Source organism: Oncorhynchus gorbuscha, linkage group LG14 (assembly GCF_021184085.1).
Source record: "Oncorhynchus gorbuscha isolate QuinsamMale2020 ecotype Even-year linkage group LG14, OgorEven_v1.0, whole genome shotgun sequence".
Taxonomy (NCBI): domain Eukaryota; kingdom Metazoa; phylum Chordata; class Actinopteri; order Salmoniformes; family Salmonidae; genus Oncorhynchus; species Oncorhynchus gorbuscha.
In genome coordinates this window covers 67,441,857-67,462,889 of record NC_060186.1, presented here as the reverse complement: position 1 = coordinate 67,462,889, position 21,033 = coordinate 67,441,857, and the positions used below count along the sequence as shown (strand labels likewise).

Genomic DNA, 21,033 nt, shown 5'->3' with positions numbered 1-21,033 from the left:
TACGTTTTCGTAATTACATGGCTACTGTTTAATAGAGGTGAATCATAGCTTTTCAATGGTGCAGATTTATTTAGTGCCAGTGGAAAGGCGACAACCACATGAATGCTTAGTTAGCTATGGTTAACTAGCGTGACAACTGCTACAAGTTCTGTTTTGAATTGGCTATTTGTCTGTCATTATTTTATACGTCAACCTCCCAGTCGCACTGACACACCCACACACACACACACCCACACAATCACTAAAGGGTCATTTCGATAATGGCTATGTAGATTTTTAAATGATTGATAATATTAAAATTCTATTCCTTCATGAATTTCATTAACAAAAATATTTTAAACACATTTCCATAATCTTTTCAGGACCTTTACAACCCGTCATTTGACAGTTTGGAACAGCGTATCATGCGCATTCAGGTTGGCAAAGAGATTCACAGATTAGCGGCAAATAAACTTGAACTAAGCATAATCAGGAAATGAATGCCCACTCTCCATTGCTCTTTAATGCATATCCCGCCTTCATTCTGCTTTGATAAACATTTTTTTTGCCTCAGTGTGTAAATCTGGGCCGGCGATAATCTACTTTGTTTTATAGAGTAGCTGGTACACAATTCCCAAAAACTGTGAAGTGCTGGTATGGCGCTCCGGACAGCTCCTGCCCAAGTAAAGCACTGACTATGATGGTAGCCTACTGTTACTACATAGAGTTAGTGTACAAATTTTACTAATGAATTTATTCCATATCCACATACCATATTCTAATTGTCATGAAAGGACAATAATGGATCATTTTTTCTAAAGAGCCCCTTAAAATATTGAGCAAAGATGTAAAATTAATTTTAGTCAGATCGAGTGCAGTTATTGACATTTGCAATCAGGTATTATTCAGGCTACAATGTACTTAATTGTTTCTGTCTATTTTTGCCCCAGATCCCTTGACATCTACACCTATTGCAGGGATCCACTCTCTGACCTAAATCATTGTTTATAACCTGTTTATGTGGTGAGAAGGGAACTCCTGTGGTCAGACAACCCAAAGACAGGCCTCATGCTCAGGTGATGAAGATCCTAATATTAAGAGGGTGATGGAGACAGTCAGCCTCAGCCATGGCAGCCATCTTTTTACACACACAGACTGGCACACTCTGAGACCAGGAACAGGGCCAGTCTCTCCCCTGATCGCCACTTACCTTTATCCCAACACTTTGCTCTCCATCACTGACCTACTGCTTTGTGAATGAGGCTGATGATTCAGCCTGTCCCTGTCCGCAGCCTGGGTTCTTCCCTAACCCTGTCCCTGTCCGTGCACCAGCCTGCGGGGACCATGGAGCTGCTGTGGGTGCTGTGTGTGTCCATGCTGATGCCTCCAGCGGTGGTGGTGGAGGCCATCCCCATGGAGTCTGCAGCCGGGAGCCACAGCATGTTCACCTGTGAACCTATCACCCTGCGTCTGTGCCAGGGGCTGCCCTATAACTCCACCTTCATGCCCAACCACCTCAACCACTACGACCAGCAGACCGCCGCGCTCGCCATGGAGGTAAACACTGACTCGCTGTTTTTAATCTCTCTCTTTCTCTTTCTCTCTCTTTCTCTCTTTCTCTTTCTCTCTCTTTCTCTCTCTTTCTCTTTCTCTCTCTTTTTCTCTCTCTCTTTCTCTCTCTTTTTCTCTCTCTTTCTCTCTCTTTTTCTCTCTCTCTCTCTCTCTTTCTCTCTCCCTCTCTCTCTTTCTCTCTCTCTCTAATTTCAGGCATTTAGTTGGGATAGTAAATAGTAAGATTATTGCTGCTGGGTTTAATCAAGTGCTTGAGGAGTACTGTGTGTCTGGCTGAAGAGACTGTAACTGTACTGTCCTTATCTGTGCCAGACTCAGTAGCAGACAGTGCTGGCATGGGTAACCATTGTTGATAATGTCAAAGTGGTAGCCTACGTTCAGTCGACTCCTCTAACGCAGTGGACTGAGAACGTATTACCAAAACATTATGGGATAAATTCACTGTTAACATTTCTTTTGAGACCATTTTTAAAACCATCAACTATTAGGTGAGGCTGTGAAGTGAATTGTGTGCTGGTCTAGCAGTCTGCTGCAGATTTAAATGGTTCCTCTTAGAAACCTTCTGTTTCTGTTGAGACAGACAGGCCAACAGCATCCTGCTGTTTCTGTTGAGACAGACAGGCCAACAGCATCCTGCTGTTTCTGTTGAGACAGTATCTGTAGAGGATACAAATGTATGTCAAATAAGAGCATAACGGTCAGAATACAAATAATTAATAATTATATAAAACAATGTTTTGTTCATTATTGCTACTTGACCGTTTCATAAATACAGAAAATATTATATTCAGTCAGCTATACTGTATATTCCACCAAACATTCAATAATCTAATGGTAAAGGCTAGCCAATACAAACTCTCTCTCTTCTCTTCTCTCTCTCTGTTCTCTCCTCTCTCTCTCTCTCTCTCTCTCTCTCTCTCTCGCTCTCGCTCTCTCTCGCTCTCGCTCTCGCTCTCTCTCTCTCTCTCATATTTAAGGGCTTTATTGGCATGGGTTAACATTAACAAAGCAAGTGAACTAGATAATAAACAAAAGTGAAATAAACGATAAAAATGTACAGTAAACATTACAATTCCAAAAGAATAAAATAAATATTTGAACGTAGGCTAACGCCAAACAACAACTTGTATGTGTGTGTTTTTTTAACAGTTATGTGAATGACATGGCTGGCTATCTGAAGGAGGAGGTGGCCTATCCCTCTCCTCTTCCATATGTCAGTCTTTTGTCTGTCACTCCCTCCCCTTCCCCCATTTGAGATACACTGCATGGTTGCCTGGGAAACAGGTCCCAATTGTGTTTTTAACAAAGGAGCAGGCTTTCTGTGGCTTTCAGGAGGTGGTCCCCGCTCGCCGCCCTCTGACCTCTGCTGAACACACCATGGCCCATCCTTAAACTAGTCCCTCCATCCGTTGGTGCATCAGCCGTTGCCATGGCAGTTAGGGTAGTAATGTAGAGAATTGAGCAGAGATGGGAAAAGGAAGGAAGGAGCAGAGAAGGAGGAAGAGCGAGGGATGGAGAATGCGGAGAGGAGAGGGAGAGAGAGTCTGTCTGTCTGTCTGTCTGTCTTTGTCTGTCTGTCTGTCTGTCTGTCTGTCTGTCTGTCTCTTTCTGTCTGTCCTGTCTGTCTGTCTCTTTCTGTCTGTCCTGTCTGTCTGTCTCTTTCTGTCCTGTCTCTGTCCTGACTGTCTGTCTCTTTCTGTCCTGTCTCTGTCCTGACTGTCTGTCTCTTTCTGTCCTGTCTCTGTCCTGACTGTCTGTCTCTTTCTGTCCTGTCTCTGTCCTGACTGTCTGTCTCTTTCTGTCCTGTCTCTGTCCTGACTGTCTGTCTCTTTCTGTCCTGTCTCTGTCCTGTCCTGTCTCTTTCTGTCCTGTCTCTTTCTGTCCTGTCTCTGTCCTGACTGTCTGTGTGTGTAACACACCATAACAGGACTGGGTTAATGCATGTCACCGGACTGGAGACTGGCACCCTGTTCTATTCTATACAGAGCAGATAAATGTGGATGATGTTTTTGCCTGCTGGCTTGATCTATAAGCTTTGATTAGGAAGAAGATGCCAGGTGTGTCATGTTGGTTTAATGAAAAGGAATGCTGCCGGGTTGGTGGAACAGACAGATTGGTTACTATAAAGGAACTTATTCCCATAGAGATCCTATAATACGCTCTAATGTTTGGATTCAACCCGTATTGCCGAAGTAACGGACTATAGTGCGATTGAAATGTAAAGGCAATGTTCACACATTCGCAGGAGAATGCATTCACGCCATACAGTACATACTGTATGTCTGCTAAATTGGAAATTACATTTTGTTTTGCAGATTTTCCACAAAACTGCCCTAAATCTGTTGTTCTTCCCCCTTTACAGATCTTACCCCCTTTCTATTCAGACATGATTGATTTGACAGGTTGATGGATATGTTGTTGACAGGTGTGTACGTGAACCAGTCTACTGAAAGACACAGAAACAACAGAATAAACCAGACTAGTACAGATACAGTAGAAAGTGATCAAGCCTACACAAAATAATGTCCTTTCCCTGGTGATGAGGGCGCATGGCATTTGATATTCCAATTTAATGCAGTAAAATATTTTTTTTCCAGGCGAGTGTGACTTGCTGTGAAGCACAGAAAACAACGGCATTTCTACACGCAAAAACTCTATTTGAGGGTTGAATTCATTCATTATTTTGTTCAGCCTCATGTTCCAACAGTCACTAAACCATAATAAAATGACACATCAACGTCACCACCTTTATGTCATGGTGGATAGAAAATCTGAAAGCAGAAATATTGCATTTGATATGTACAAGGCATTTACAAAAGCTGTCTGGATGTAAATGTGATGTGGTTGCTTTGTGTGGGAACCGGCAAGCCAAACAGTGATCCTAATCCCTTTAAATAGAGCCAGACGTCTGGGAGGCAGCCCAGACTGAACAGAAATGAGATCCTGTCTACTGGAGCTACATTTCTACATCATGGTGAATGACTGGTGTAATACAGTATGTAGGCTAAGCTATGGTGATGATGAATGACTGGTGGATGTGCCTCCTATCTTAGTCATAGGAAGAGTGGGTTTGTGTGTGTGTGTGTGTGTGTGTCTGTTAATATAGGTTAAGTTAATATAAGTTATTGTCACATCCTGACCATAGAGAGCTGTTTATTCTCTATGTTGGTTGGGGCGTGATTGTGACTAGGGTGGGTCATCTAGGTGATTCATGGTTTATATTGGCCTGTTATGGTTCCCAATGAGAGAGAGCTGTTTATTCTCTATGTTGGTTGGGTGTGATTGTGACTAGGGTGGGTCATCTAGGTGATTCATGGTTTATATTGGCCTGTTATGGTTCCCAATCAGAGAGAACTGTTTATTGTTGTCTCTGATTGGGTATCATCATTAGGTAGCCATTTCCCCCATTGTGATTTGTGGGATCTTGTCTATGTATAGTTGCCTAGTAGCACTGTTAGCTTCACGTTTCATTTGTGCTTTATTGTTTAGTTTGGTGAGTTTCGATTGATTAAAATATGTGGAACTCTACACACGCTGCGCCTTGGTCCAATCATTATGACGATCGTGACAGTTATGTTTACATTTACATTTAAGTCATTTAGCAGACGCTCTTATCCAGAGCGACTTACAAATTGGTGCATTCACCTTATGACATCCAGTGGAACAGTCACTTTACAATAGTGCATCTTATGTTATTGTAGGTTAAGTTAATAAAGGTTATAGGTTAAGTTAATAAAATGTATGTTAACATAGGTTAAATTAATAAAGGTTATCGGTGAAGTTTATATAGGTGAAGTTTATATAGGTTAAGTTAATTAAGGTTAAGTTAATACAAATTCTAGGTTATGTTAATATAGGTTAAATTAATAAAGATTATTGGTTAAGTTAATATAGGCTATGTTATTACCCCCAGGCACCCTCATTTGTTGACTTCTGTGATCGAAAAAACCTTGGTTTCATGCATGTCAACATCAGAAGCCTCCTCCCTAAGTTTATTTTACTCACTGCTTTAGCACACTCTGCTAACCCTGATGTCCTTGCCGTGTCTGAATCCTGGCTCAGGAAGGCCACCAAAAATTCAGAGATTTCCATACCCATAACTATAACATCTTCCGTCAAGATAGAACTGCCAAAGGGGGAGGAGTTAGCCTGCAAAGTAATGTCATACTTTCCAGGTCCATACCCAAACAGTTCGAACTACTAATTTTGAAAATTACTCTCTCCAGAAATAAGTCTCTCACTGTTGCCGCCTGCTACCGACCACCCTCAGCTCCCAGCTGTGCCCTGGACACCATTTGTGAATTGATCGCCCCCCATCTAGCTTCAGAGTTTGTTCTGTTAGGTGACCTAAACTGGGATATGCTTAACACCCCGGCAGTCCTACAATCTAAGCTAGATGCCCTCAATCTCACTCAAATCATCAAGGAACCCACCAGGTACAACCCTAACTCTGTAAACAAGGGCACCCTCATAGACGTCATCCTGACCAACTGGCCCTCCAAATACACCTCCGCTGTCTTCAACCAGGATCTCAGCGATCACTGCCTCATTGCCTGTATCCGCCACGGAGCCGCAGTCAAACGACCACCCCTCATCACCGTCAAACGCTCCCTAAAACACTTCTGTGAGCAGGCCTTTCTAATCGACCTGGCCCGGGTATCCTGGAAGGACATTGACCTCACCCCGTCAGTTGAGGATGCCTGGTCATTCTTTAAAAGTAACTTCCTCACCATTTTAGATAAGCATGCTCCGTTCAAAAAATGCAGAACCAAGAACAGATACAGCCCTTTGTTCACTCCAGACCTGACTGCTCTCGACCAGCACAAAAACATCCTGTGGCGGACTGCAATAGCATCGAATAGTCCCCTTGATATGCAACTGTTCAGGGAAGTCAGGAACCAATACACGCAGTCAGTCAGGAAAGCGAAGGCCAGCTTCTTCAGGCAGAAGTTTGCATCCTGTAGCTCCAACTCCAAAAAATTCTGGGACACTGTGAAATCCATGGAGAACAAGAGCACCTCCTCCCAGCTGCCCACTGCACTGAGGCTAGGTAACACGGTCTCCACCGATAAATCCCATGATTATCGAAAACTTCAATAAGCATTTCTCAACTGCTGGCCATGCCTTCCGCCTGGCTACTCCAACCTCGGCCAACAGCTCCACCCCCCCCCCCGCAGCTCCTCGCCCAAGCCTCTCCAGGTTCTCCTTTACCCAAATCCAGATAGCAAATGTTCTGAAAGAGCTGCACAACCTGGACCCGTACAAATCAGCTGGGCTTGACAATCTGGACCCTCTATTTCTGAAACTATCCGCCGCCATTGTCGCAACCCCTATTACCAGCCTGTTCAACCTCTCTTTCATATCGTCTGAGATCCCCAAGGATTGTAAAGCTGCCGCAGTCATCCCCCTCTTCAAAGGGGGAGACACCCTGGACCCAAACTGTTATAGACCTATATCCATCCTGCCCTGCCTATCTAAGGTCTTCGAAAGCCAAGTCAACAAACAGGTCACTGACCATCTCGAATCCCACCGTACCTTCTCCGCTGTGCAATCTGGTTTCTGAGCCGGTCACGGGTGCACCTCAGCCACACTCAAGGTACTAAACGATATCATAACCGCCATCGATAAAAGACAGTACTGTGCAGCCGTCTTCATAGACCTTGCCAAGGCTTTCGACTCTGTTCAATCACCATATTCTTATCGGCAGACTCAGTAGCCTCGGTTTTTTGGATGACTGCCTTGGCTGGTTCACCAATTACTTTGCAGACAGAGTTCAGTGTGTCAAATCGGAGGGCATGCTGTCCGGTCCTCTGGCAGTCTCTATGGGGGTGCCACAGGGTTCAATTCTCGGGCCGACTCTTTTCTCTGTATATATCAATGATGTTGCTCTTGCTGCGGGCGATTCCCTGATCCACCTCTACGCAGACGACACCATTCTATATACTTTCGGCCCGTCATTGGACACTGTGCTATCTAACCTCCAAACGAGCTTCAATGCCATACAGCACTCCTTCCGTGGCCTCCAACTGCTCTTAAACGCTAGTAAAACCAAATGCATGCTTTTCAACTGATCGCTGCCTGCACCCGCATGCCCGACTAGCATCACCACACTGGATGGTTCCGACCTTGAATATGTGGACATCTATAAGTACCTAGGTGTCTGGCTAGACTGCAAACTCTCCATCCAGACTCATATCAAACATCTCCAATTGAAAATCAAATCAAGAGTCTGCTTTCAATTCCGCAACAAAGCCTCCTTCACTCACGCCGCCAAGCTTACCCTAGTAAAACTGACTATCCTACCGATCCTTGACGATGTCATCTACAAAATGGCTTCCAACACTCTACTCAGCAAACTGGATGCAGTCTATCACAGTGCCATCCGTTTTGTCACGAAAGCACCTTATACCACCTACCACTGCGACTTGTATGCTCTAGTCGGCTGGCCCTCGCTACATATTCGTCGTCAGACCAACTGGCTCCAGGTCATCTACAAGTCCATGCTAGGTAAAGCTCCACCTTATCTCAGTTCACTGGTCACGATGGCAACACCCATCCATAGCACGCGCTCCAGCAGGTGTATCTCACTGATAATCCCTAAAGCCAACACCTCATTTGGCCGCCTTTCATTCCAGTACTCTGCTGCCTGTGACTGGAACGAACTGCAAAAATCGCTGAAGTTGGAGACTTTTATCTCCCTCACCAACTCCAAACATCAGCTATCTGAGCAGCTAACCGATCGCTGCAGCTGTACATAGTCTATTGGTAAATAGCCCACCCATTTATTCCTACCTCATTTCCATACTGTTTTTATGCTGTTTTTATTTATTTACTTTTCTGCTCTTTTGCACACCAATATCTCTACCTGTACATGACCATCTGATCATTTATCACTCCAGTGTTAATCGGCAAAATTGTAATTATTCGCCTACCTCCTCATGCCTTTTGCACACATTGTATATAGACTGCCCCTTTTTTTCTACCTATGTTATGGACTTGTTAATTGTTTACTCCATGTGTAACTCTGTGTTGTCTGTTCACACTGCTATGCTTTATCTTGGCCAGGTCGCAGTTGCAAATGAGAACCTGTTCTCAACTAGCCTACCTGGTTAAATAAAGGTGAAATAAATAAAAAATAGGTGAAGTTAATATAGGTGAAGTTGAAATAGGTGAAGTCAAAAACTGAGTTTAAATGTATTTGGCTAAGGTGTATGTATACTTCCTACTTCAACTGAAGGTTTATTTAAAAAAGGTTATAGGTTATGTTAATATAGGTTATGTTATTATAGATTATGTTTAGTCACACAACTTCCCGTTGTTTAATAAATCATATTTCTCATGACCCAAAACAATTGTTGTGTCTTTGGCATCATTAAAGTGAAGTTATTTTATTAAATCAATTCTCTGTAAATATAATTACGTGATTACACTAATCATGTAAATGTAATTAACTAGGAAGTTGGGGCACCAAGGAAAATTACAAAGATATAATTTTCAGATTACAAAGTTATAATTTTCCTAATATAACTCTTCAGATATTTTAATATCTGTTCAATTAGTCTTCTAATTAATGAATTATTCTTTACCTCACGTTATTCTCATTCCAAATGTCGTAAATTGTTGGTTATCTGCAGGAACCCAGCCTTTACTATGAATCACCTGTACACCAATTGTCTTAATCATTTATTTACTAACTAACTAAATAAGCACAGAAATGCATAAACAAACAACAGTTATTGTTAAAGGAAATGATAGGGGAGGTTCCCTAGTGGGCTAAGCTGATATGACAGCTTGGTGGACAAAGGGAAGTGGGTGTGGACTGAAGAGGGCGGGAAAGACAGAGTCACTACACAGTTGATAATTACATGAATTGAAATGCTAATCCTTTGCACATAAACGCTCACTCTTTCGGAAATGAATTGCAATCAATATATATTTCCGCCCAGTGTGTCATTGTGATCTCTGTTGGAATCGTCTGTCTGTTGGAGAATTCGTCCGAGCGTCTCTCTCTCTCTCTCTGCTTCCCAGAAGATTAAAGTCTTTCGTGGTAAGAATGGATACTTCAGAGTACCATTCAGAAATGTTCTCACAGGATAGATGTTTCGGCAGTTGTCAGTCTTCGCATCCCAGGTTGACATCATTTCTAGCTGCAGACTAGTAATTAGTATCTAAGATTTGCTCTTATTCTGTAGGGATGGATAGTCTCAGAGTTGAACCATTTCCAGCCGTGTAGCCCATGCTCCACGTGGTATGGTTAGAAATAGAATAACTATTCGTAATCAAAGCACATGCTGTGGGTTTGCTTAGTCTGAAGAGGATTTCCTCAGGAGGGGTTTTTATTCGTGACAATAGAAAAGGCGGGTCTATAACGCCAGATCATGTCTGTGCTCACGGGGCGGGCCAATGACCCGACTTTAAAGGGAATACAATTCTTTCACATTAAAGGTTTAACATCATATTACATCATTTCACGAATAGTTTAATCTTTACTCATTTTATACAAGAATTAGATTCAAACCCCATAATTGAGAAATGTATATATTCAGAGATATAGTTGCGTGTTTCCTGTCCTCTCTAAGGTCACCAAATGAAACACACTCGTCATACCCTCCCTTAAAGAGTTAGCCATGTGAAATTCTTTGTTCTCTCTGTGTCTCTTTCTGCATGACCAGGGAGAGAGAGTCTCCTCCAGGAATTCACATCCTGAGATAACTAAACCGTGTGTGAGAGAGAGAGAGAGAGAGAGAGAGAGGCCACAAACAATACCAGAAAGGGCCACGTCATGACCCACAGTCTCTTACACACCCCTTGTCCTTATACATGTAAGATATCCACTGAAAACGAAGCCTGTTCTATCCTATTCTGATCCTACCTGTTCTGTTCTGGTACTGTATGTTCTTGCCTGTACTGTTCTGGTATGTTCTGTTCTGTTCCAATACCCACCATTAGTATTCCCTCTGACTCTTTTAGTGAAATTCCATTTCGCTCTCACCTGTCTTGTCCCCCTCCCCCTCATTGGGGGCTGGTCGGGGCCCTTTCTTCACTCCCCCTGGGGATTTGCATACTAAAGCCATACCCCAGAGCTGCTGCCGAGCTACCGTTCTCTCCCAGAATGCATAGGGGGGGGGGGGGTTACCAAGCTTGTCCTACTCCTCCCTCTGTCTTATTGTGCCAGGCGTAGGGAGGAAGGGGAGAGAAAGGGGGGAGGAGTATCATGAGGATAGGGGGTAGGGTTGTCAAACTATGTCCGACAAGATGTTCCTGCCTGTTTGAGCTCTTTTGGCTGCACATGTATATTACTCTGCTTTAGAAGACTGTTCTGCTGTCTGTGTGTGTCTCTTTAAGGCTGAAAGGTTGTGTGTTTAACATGTTCTGTGGTAGATGCAGTGTGTTTGACATACAGTGTGTGTGAGTTTCTCTGTGTGTATGATTGTACACTGAGTGTACAAACATTAAGAACACCTGCTCTTTCCATGACATAGACTGACCAGGTGAGTCCAGGTGAAAGCTATGATGATCCCCTGTTATTGGTATGCTTGTCATTGGCAAGGACTAGGGAGTTTTTTTAGGATTCAAATAAATTGAATAGAGCTAAGAAAAGGCAAACCTGCTTCAGTCTGCTTTCCAACAGACACTGGAAAAGACATTCATATACACTGGAGTTGCTTACCAAGATGACACTGAATGTTCCTGAGTGGCCAAGTTACAGTTTTGACTTAAATCAGCTTGAAAATCTATGGCAAGACGTGAAAATGGCTGTCTAGCAATGATCAACAGCCAATTTGAGGATGGATCTATTTGCATCTTGTTTTAGAGGGCAAGAAGGCGAGTTTGAATAATCCATGAGTGTAACTCTGAATGCTCTATTTTACTATACTCGCTACTTTCACACTGTGTTCTAAAATATGCAACTTGAAGAATGTCAAATATTGTACAATCCAGTAGACTTCGGCGTTATCCAGATGTTCATACCATCATACCGTTCTTCTGCCATCCCATGATTTATGGTATTACCGGTATAGCACACACGGGAACGCTTAAAACACAAAAAAAGCCCATTGGGCATCTATTAACAGAATGCTATCAAAAATATCACAAATAATAGCAAGATCAGCTAAATGCTAATGAGCGAAAACGAACATAAGCTAATTGCAAAGACAGGCAAATCCATCTCATAAAGTTATACAAGCATAGCTAGTAGCTACAGAATGTCATTTTGGGTGAGTGTGGACATTTACAAGAGAAAGTGAATGAGAGAAATTGTGCAAATGAACAAAGTGCTTTTCTGAAGGAAGAGCACATGGAGCAGAGAGGAGAAGAACTCATTACACCTCTTTGTTTGTCAAACAGGATATAAGATGTCTGATGGCAAACATTTAGTAGTGAATTACATAAAAGTGTAACGTCATCGCCTCATGTGCACAGCAGAGATTCACTGATAGATATAGAACATGATGGATTCACCAGGTCCCGCTTTCTCCCATTGTGTTATTTACAAACAAACTGTCTCAACTGTTAGGGGGAACTATGGTACGCTTCATAATGTCAAATAATGTGGCAGGTGAAATGAAGAACACTGTCTCAACTGTTAGGGGGAACTACGGTACGCTTCATAATGTCAAATAATGTGGCAGGTGAAATGAAGAACACTGTCTCAACTGTTAGGGGGAACTACGGTACGCTTCATAATGTCAAATAATGTGGCAGGTGAAATGAAGACCACTGTCTCAACTGTTAGGGGGAACTACGGTACGCTTCATAATGTCAAATAATGTGGCAGGTGAAATGAAGAACACTGTCTCAACTGTTAGGGGGAACTACGGTACGCTTCATAATGTCAAATAATGTGGCAGGTGAAATGAAAATACATCTCCTAACATACTGCACAAGTTGACTGCAAGTATTAACTTAACAAGTCACTACAAATATGACAATTTATTGAAACACTTCAAATGAATAGTTTTGATGTTACTGAAGGTATTGAAAAACCATCCCATGGCTTTCTCCAAATACCCCGGTATATGGTATATATGTTGTACTGCCCAAGTATTTGTTTGAGTTTGAGATCTACCCAGAAAGACTCACAGCTGTAATCGCTGTCAAAGGGGGTTGAATGCTTATCTAATCTAGATATATTATTTAAAAAATTCATTCTTATTTTTTACAAGTGTTACAATCTTCTACTTTGACATTACAGAGTATTTTGTGTAAATCAATTTTAACCCCCCCCCCCCACAAAACACTGCATTAATATACACTTCCTGACAGCTGTGTGTTTTCCCCTCCACAGCCCTTCCACCCCATTGTGAACCTGCAGTGTTCCTCAGAGCTGAGGATGTTCCTGTGTGCCCTCTATGCTCCGGTGTGTACTGAGTACGGACGCATGACACTGCCCTGCCGACGGCCGTGCCAGAGAGCCAAGGGAGACTGCTACAAACTCATGGACATGTTCGGAGTCACCTGGCCAGGAGAGATGGACTGTAACAGGTTAGTAGTCTACTGTACTCTAGGGCAGTGGTTCCCAAACTTTTTATAGTCCTGTACCCCTTCAAACATTCAACCTCCAACTGCGTACCCCCTCTAGCACCAGGGTCAGCACACTCTCAAATGTTGTTTTTCGCCATCATTGTAAGCCTGCCACACACGCTATACAATACATTTATTAAACATAAGAATGAGTGTGAGTTTTTGTCACAACCCGGCCCTCATAGGAAGTGACAAAGAGCTCTTATAGAACCAGGGCACCAATTAATAGTATAATAATAATCAATCATTTTTCTCTTTATTTAACCATCTTACATATAAAACCTTATTTGTTCATAACAAATGGTGAATAACTCACCACAGGTTAATGAGAAGGGTGTGTTTGAAAGGATGCACATAACTGTGCAATGTTGGGTTGTATTGGAGTCTGTCTTAAATCATTTCCCACACACAGTCTGTGCCTGTATTTAGTTTTCGTTCTAGTTCAGGGCCGAGTATCACCTCTCACATAGGTACGTGGTTGCAAAGGGCATCAGTGTCTTAACAGCACAATTTGCCAAGGCAAGAAACTGAGCGCAGCACTATCCAGAAATCTGGCAGTGGCTTCTGATTAAATTACATTTTCACAGAACCGCTTGTTGCAATTTCGATGATGCTCTCTTGTTCAGATATCGGTAAGTGGACTGCAGGCAGGGCATGAAGGGGATAACGAATCTAGTTGTTTGTGTTATCCGTTTTGGGAAAGTATCTGCGTAATTGCTCACCCAGCTCACTCAGGTACTTCCATATATCACATTTGACAATGTCCGTAAGCTTGACTTCACTTGCACACAAAAAATCATACAATGATGGAAAGACCTGTGTGTTCTTGTTATTGCAGACAGGAAAGAGTTCCAACTTCTTAATCATAGCCTCAATTTTGTCCCGCACATTGAGGAGTGTCCCTGTAATCCGAGCTTCATATCATTCAGGCGAGAAAAAAACATCACCCAGATAGGCCAATCCTGTGAGAAACTCGTCAAGTGAAAATGATGGTCAGTAAAAAAAACTTTTAAGCTCGTCTCTCAATTCAAAAAAACGTGTCAATACTTTGCCCCTTGATAACCAGCGCACTTCTGTATGTTGTAAAAGCGTTACATGGTCGCTTCCCATATCATTGCATAATGCAGAAAATACACCAGAGTTCAGGCCTTGCTTTAACAAAGTTAACCATTTTCACTGTAGTGTCCAAAATGTCTTTCAAGCTGTCAGGCATTCCCATGGCAGCAAGAGCCTCTCGGTGGATGCTGCAGTGTACCCAAGTGGTGTTGGGAGCAACTGCTTGCACGCGCGTTACCACTCCACTATGTCTCCCTGTCATGGCTTTTGTGCCATCAGCACAGATACCAACACATCTTTACCACCAAAGTCCATTTGATGTCATAAATCTGTCCAGTACTTTAAAAATATCCTCTCATGTTGTCCTGGTTTCCTGAAGAGGATGTCTTCCTTAATTGACCCCCCATAAACATAACGGACATATACCAGGAGCTGTGCCAGTCCCACCACGTCTGTTGACTCATCCAGCTGTAACGCACATAATTCACTGGCTTGTATGCGAAGTAGTAATTGTTTCAAAACATCTCCTGCCATGTCACTGATGCGTCGTGAAACAGTGTTGTTTGATGAAGTCATTGTCTGTATAGTTTTTTTTGCCTTTTCCCGAGCATTGTTATTTGGGCATTTTCCCACAGCATTGTCTCAGCCATATCCACTGCAGGAGGAACAATGAAGTCCTCTACAATAGTATGGGGTTTGCCTGTCCTAGACACTCGGTAGATCACCATATAATACTCTTCTAGCACCTTCTTATTAATGTTATTGTCACGACTTCCGCCGAAGTCGGCTCCTCTCGTTGTTTGGGCGGTCGACGTCACCGGCTTTCAAGCCATCGCCGCTCCATTTTTCATTGATCCATTTGTTTTGTCTTGTTCCCTGCACACATGGTTTTCATTTCCCAATCACACTGCATGTATTTCTCCTCTGTTCCCCCTCATGTCTTTGTGTGATATTGTTTGTGTTACGTGTTAATTGTTGACGCGCCGGACTGGTTTGCTTATACCGTGTTGTTCACGAAGATGTTGATTGTTAAACATAAATTGTTGTGACTGTTTTGCACCTTTGCCTATGGGCTGGAGGTTTTGACGCAGTTGCGTCCGTCTGTTGGTTTCTCCTGCCTCAATAACGTGTACACAACTCTCTGCTCTCGCCTGTTCACAACTCTCTGCTCTCCTGCACCTGACTTCGCTACCAGTACGCACACACCTGACAGTTATCTGTTGCTTTTATACGTCTTGCTACTCGGAAGTCCTCTTTATTCTCGCTTAAAAAACTCCCTTGGCTCATTTTTAAATTGTCATGTTTCATTTCTGAATGTCTGAGCAAGAGTGAAGGTTTCGCACGAGAGAGTAATGGTTAATGGGATTGGATGTTAATTATTTGACTAGGCTGCCTGTATTTCTCATTGCGTTGTTATTTCGCTGAACACTAGATGGTTTAATTTTATTTTTGGCAGTGAAACGAGGCTACTCATGGCGAGAAGAAACCCTCATCCAATTGTATAGCCTTGTTGGAAAATATAAATGTACTGTTTGAAAATGTGAAGCGTACACTTTTACACAGTAACTTTACACACCTGAGACAAATACAATTTTTGTTTCATCCTATTACCACACATTATTCAGAAAATACTTGCTCATTTCTGTACCATAACCTCATGACATGGCAAAATGTTAATTACACAATAGTAACATATAATTTCCTTGAAAATACAAGGTCGAATCTGAGGAAACTGTCCCGTAAAATAAAGGTTTATAGCTTTGTGTCTTTCTGTAAGGTAAATATAATGAGTCTAACATAAGCTGTTTCCTCTCCGTTCACCAGGTTCCCAGACTGTGACGAGCCATACCCCCGTCCTGGAGACCTGCTCTCCAGCGCAGACTCCACTGAGTCGCCCATCTCCGTCCAGCACAACTATGGCTTCTGGTGCCCCCGTGAGCTGAAGATCGACCCTGACCTGGGCTACTCCTTCCTGGGTGTGACGGACTGCTCGCCCCCCTGCCCCAACATGTATTTCCAGCGGGACGAGCTGGTGTTTGCCCGCTACTTCATCGGCGTGGTGTCCATTGTCTGTCTCTCGGCAAACCTCTTCACCTTCCTCACCTTCCTCATCGATGTGTCCAGGTTCCGCTACCCGGAGCGCCCAATCATCTTCTACGCCATGTGCTATATGATGGTGTCGCTGGTGTTCTTGCTGGGCTTCCTGCTGGAGGACCGGGTGGCGTGCCACGCGGCGAGCTCTGCCCTTTTCCGGGCATCCACCGTCACCCAGGGCTCACACAACAAGGTGACCATTCATTGGCTTAGTGATTGATTCATTGATAACCGATTGATTGATTAACTAATTATTGAATGATTTTCTATTTTCTCTTTGACATTCAGGGATATTGTAACAAAAAAACTAAAATTATATGTTTTATGTTCTTGGATTTTCTATTTCTTCAGTCGTCTCTAAACCTCGTTCTCTTCTCCTTCTCTCCTCTACCCCCATCCCCTCCCCCTCCCCCACCTCTCCCTCTCTCCACTCCCCTCCCCCCACCTCTCCCTCTCTCCCCTCCTCTCCCTCTCAACCTCCCCTCCCCTCTCAACCTCCACTCCCCTCTCCCTCCTGTCTCCTCTCTCTCCCTCTCTCCCCTCCCTCCACTCAACCCCCCTTCTTCTCTTCCCTCCTCCACTCCCTCCTCTCCTCTTCCTCTCCACTCCCTCCTCCCCTTCTCTCTCCCTCCACTCAACCCCCCTTCTTCTCTTCCCTCCTCCACTCCCTCCTCTCTCTGCTCCGCTCCTCTTCCTCTCTCCACTCCCCTCCTCTCTCCGCTCCTCTTCCTCTCTCCACTCCCCTCCTCCACTCAACCCCCCTTCTTCTCCCCTCCCCTCCTCCCCTCCCCCTCTCCCTCCTCTTCCTCTCTCCACTCCTCCACTCAACCCCCCTTCTTCTCTCCCCTCCCCCCACCCTTCCCACTCCTCTCCCCTCCTCCCTCACCTCCTCCTCCTCTCCATCCAGGTGTGCACGTTGTTCTTTATGATACTCTACTTCTTCACTATGGCCGGCAGTGTGTGGTGGGTCATCCTCACCCTCACCTGGTTCTTGACTGCCGTGCCTAAGTGGGGCAGTGAGGCCATAGAGAAGAAGGCCCTGATCTTCCATGCCTGTGCCTGGGGCCTACCTGGTTGTCTCACCGTCACTTTAACAGCTATGAACAAGATAGAAGGGGATACTGTCAGCGGGGTGTGTTTCGTGGGGCTGTATGACCGCACAGCGCTGAGATGGTTTCTGCTGGCTCCACTGGGTCTGGATGTTTTGGTGAGTGGGCTGGAATGAGTCACAGAGGAAGTAGGTGTGAGTCGCAATTGGCAGACTAGCCCCTATATGTAGGCATTAGGGTGGCATTTGGGACAAAACCTAGGTGATTCATGTGTGCACAAAGTTTACGTTTACACAAAGTTCAGTAAACGTGTTGACACTGTTTGTGCCTGCTCCTTTGATTATACCACATACATACACATCTCATCAATCATTAAAAATTGGATCTGAATGGAACTGCTCGTTACTCAACAAATATACATATTTACTTCCTGGTCTTTCTTATGACATCTTTTGTCTATTCCTTCAATATCAACTCTGTCTGATTCTAGGTGGGCGTGGCATTACTGTTAGCGGGAATCCTTGCTTTGAACCGCGTGCGTATGGAGATCCCTCTGGAGAAGGAGAACCAGGACAAGCTGGTGAAGTTTATGATCCGTATCGGGGTGTTCTCTGTGCTCTACCTGGTCCCTCTGTTGACGGTCATAACCTGCTACCTGTATGAGAACAGCTATAGGACTGTCTGGGAGACTACCTGGGTACAGGAGCGCTGCAGAGAGTACCACATCCCCTGTCCATACCAGGTGAGATCTATACCACTACACCACATCCCCTGTCTATACCAGGTGAGATCCATACCACAACACCACATCCCCTGTCCATACCAGGTGAGATCCATACCACAACACCACATCCCCTGTCCATACCAGGTGAGATCCATACCACAACACCACATCCCCTGTCCATACCAGGTGAGATCCATACCACAACACCACATCCCCTGTCCATACCAGGTGAGATCTATACCACTACACCACATCCCCAGTCCATACCAGGTGAGATCCATACCACAACACCACATCCCCTGTCCATACCAGGTGAGATCCATACCACAACACCACATCCCCTGTCCATACCAGGTGAGATCTATACCACTACACCACATCCCCTGTCTATACCAGGTGATATCTATACTGGAACCACTACACCACATCCCCTTTCTATACCAAGTGAGATCCATACCACTACACCACATCCCCTTTCTATACCAAGTGAGATCCATACCACTACACCACATTCCATTTACATTACATTTACATTTACATTTAAGTCATTTAGCAGACGCTCTTATCCAGAGCGACTTACAAATTGGTGCATTCACCCTATGACATCCAGTGGAACAGTCACTTTACAATAGTGCATCTAAAACTTAAGGGGGGGGGTGAGAGGGATTACTTATCCTATCCTAGGTATTCCTTAAAGAGGTGGGGTTTCAGGTGTCTCCGGAAGGTGGTGATTGACTCCGCTGTCCTGGCGTCGTGAGGGAGTTTGTTCCACCATTGGGGGGCCAGGGCAGCGAACAGTTTTGACTGGGCTGAGCGGGAGCTGTACTTCCTCAGTGGTAGGGAGGCGAGCAGGCCAGAGGTGGATGAACGCAGTGCCCTTGTTTGGGTGTAGGGCCTGATCAGAGCCTGGAGGTACTGAGGTGCCGTTCCCCTCACAGCTCCGTAGGCAAGCACCATGGTCTTGTAGCGGATGCGAGCTTCAACTGGAAGCCAGTGGAGAGAACGGAGGAGCGGGGTGACGTGAGAGAACTTGGGAAGGTTGAACACCAGACGGGCTGCGGCGTTCTGGATGAGTTGAAGGGGTTTAATGGCACAGGCAGGGAGCCCAGCCAACAGCGAGTTGCAGTAATCCAGACGGGAGATGACAAGTGCCTGGATTAGGACCTGCGCCGCTTCCTGTGTGAGGCAGGGTCGTACTCTGCGGATGTTGTAGAGCATGAACCTACAGGAACGGGCCACCGCCTTGATGTTGAGAACGACAGGGTGTTGTCCAGGATCACGCCAAGGTTCTTGGCGCTCTGGGAGGAGGACACAATGGAGTTGTCAACCGTGATGGCGAGATCATGGAACGGGCAGTCCTTCCCCGGGAGGAAGAGCAGCTCCGTCTTGCCGAGGTTCAGCTTGAGGTGGTGATCCGTCATCCACACTGATATGTCTGCCAGACATGCAGAGATGCGATTCGCCACCTGGTCATCAGAAGGGGGAAAGGAGAAGATTAATTGTGTGTCGTCTGCATAGCAATGATAAGAGAGACCATGTGAGGTTATGACAGAGCCAAGTGACTTGGTGTATAGCGAGAATAGGAGAGGGCCAAGAACAGAGCCCTGGGGGACACCAGTGGTGAGAGGGCGTGGTGAGGAGACAGATTCTCGCCACGCCACCTGGTAGGAGCGACCTGTCAGGTAGGACGCAATCCAAGCGTGGGCCGCGCCGGAGATGCCCAACTCGGAGAGGGTGGAGAGGAGGATCTGATGGTTCACAGTATCGAAGGCAGCCGATAGATCTAGAAGGATGAGAGCAGAGGAGAGAGAGTTAGCTTTAGCAGTGCGGAGCGCCTCCGTGATACAGAGGAGAGCAGTCTCAGTTGAATGACTAGTCTTGAAACCTGACTGATTTGGATCAAGAAGGTCATTCAGAGAGAGATCGCGGGAGAGCTGGCCAAGGACGGCACGTTCAAGCGTTTTGGAGAGAAAAGAAAGAAGGGATACTGGTCTGTAATTGTTGACATCGGAGGGATCGAGTGTAGGTTTTTTCAGAAGGGGTGCAACTCTCGCTCTCTTGAAGACGGAAGGGACGTAGCCAGCGGTCAGGGATGAGTTGATGAGCGAGGTGAGGTAAGGGAGAAGGTCTCCGGAAATGGTCTGGAGAAGAGAGGACAGGCTGGTTGTTGGGCGGCCGGCCGTCACAAGACGCGAGATTTCATCTGGAGAGAGAGGGGAGAAAGAGGTCAGAGCACAGGGTAGGGCAGTGTGAGCAGAACCAGCGGTCTACAGCGGTCTATTCCCTGTCTATACCAGGTGAGATCTATACCACATCCCCTGTCTATACCAGGTGAGATCTATACCACATCCCCTGTCTATACCAGGTGAGATCTATACTGGAACCACTACACCACATCCCCTGTCTATACCAGGTGAGATCTATACTGGAACCACTACACCACATCCCCTGTCAGGTGAGATCTACACCACATCCCCTGTCTATACCAGGTGAGATCTATACCACATCCCCTGTCTATACCAGGTGAGATCTACACCACATCCCCTGTCTATACCACGTGAGATCTACACCACATCCCCTGTCTATACCAGGTGAGATCTATACTGGAACCACTACACCACATCCCCTGTCTATACCAGGTGAGATCTACACCACATCCCCTGTCTATACCAGGTGAGATCTATACCACATCCCCTGTCTATACCAGGTGAGATCTATACCACATCCCCTGTCTATACCAGGTGAGATCTACACCACATCCCCTGTCTATACCAGGTGAGATCTACACCACATCCCCTGTCTATACCAGGTGAGATCTACACCACATCCCCTGTCTATACCAGGTGAGATCTATACCACATCCCCTGTCTATACCAGGTGAGATCTATACCACATCCCCTGTCTATACCAGGTGAGATCTACACCACATCCCCTGTCTATACCAGGTGAGATCTACACCACATCCCCTGTCTATACCAGGTGAGATCTACACCACATCCCCTGTCTATACCAGGTGAGATCTACACCACATCC

General features: G+C 45.0%; 1 protein-coding gene across 1 annotated transcript in view; it reads left to right on the top strand.

Annotated features, from left to right (window-relative positions):
* The window catches only part of LOC123995842 (frizzled-3-like), a 40,044-nt gene that overhangs the window by 1,299 nt on the left and 17,712 nt on the right, over positions 1 to 21,033 (top strand). Inside the window, exons 2-6 of the mRNA XM_046299524.1 lie at positions 1,312 to 1,536; positions 12,842 to 13,038; positions 15,958 to 16,420; positions 17,135 to 17,434; positions 17,767 to 18,018. Of these exons, the coding sequence (XP_046155480.1) occupies positions 1,324 to 1,536; positions 12,842 to 13,038; positions 15,958 to 16,420; positions 17,135 to 17,434; positions 17,767 to 18,018 (1,425 nt within the window). The 5' untranslated portion in view covers positions 1,312 to 1,323. The remainder of the gene's footprint in view (positions 1 to 1,311; positions 1,537 to 12,841; positions 13,039 to 15,957; positions 16,421 to 17,134; positions 17,435 to 17,766; positions 18,019 to 21,033) is intronic.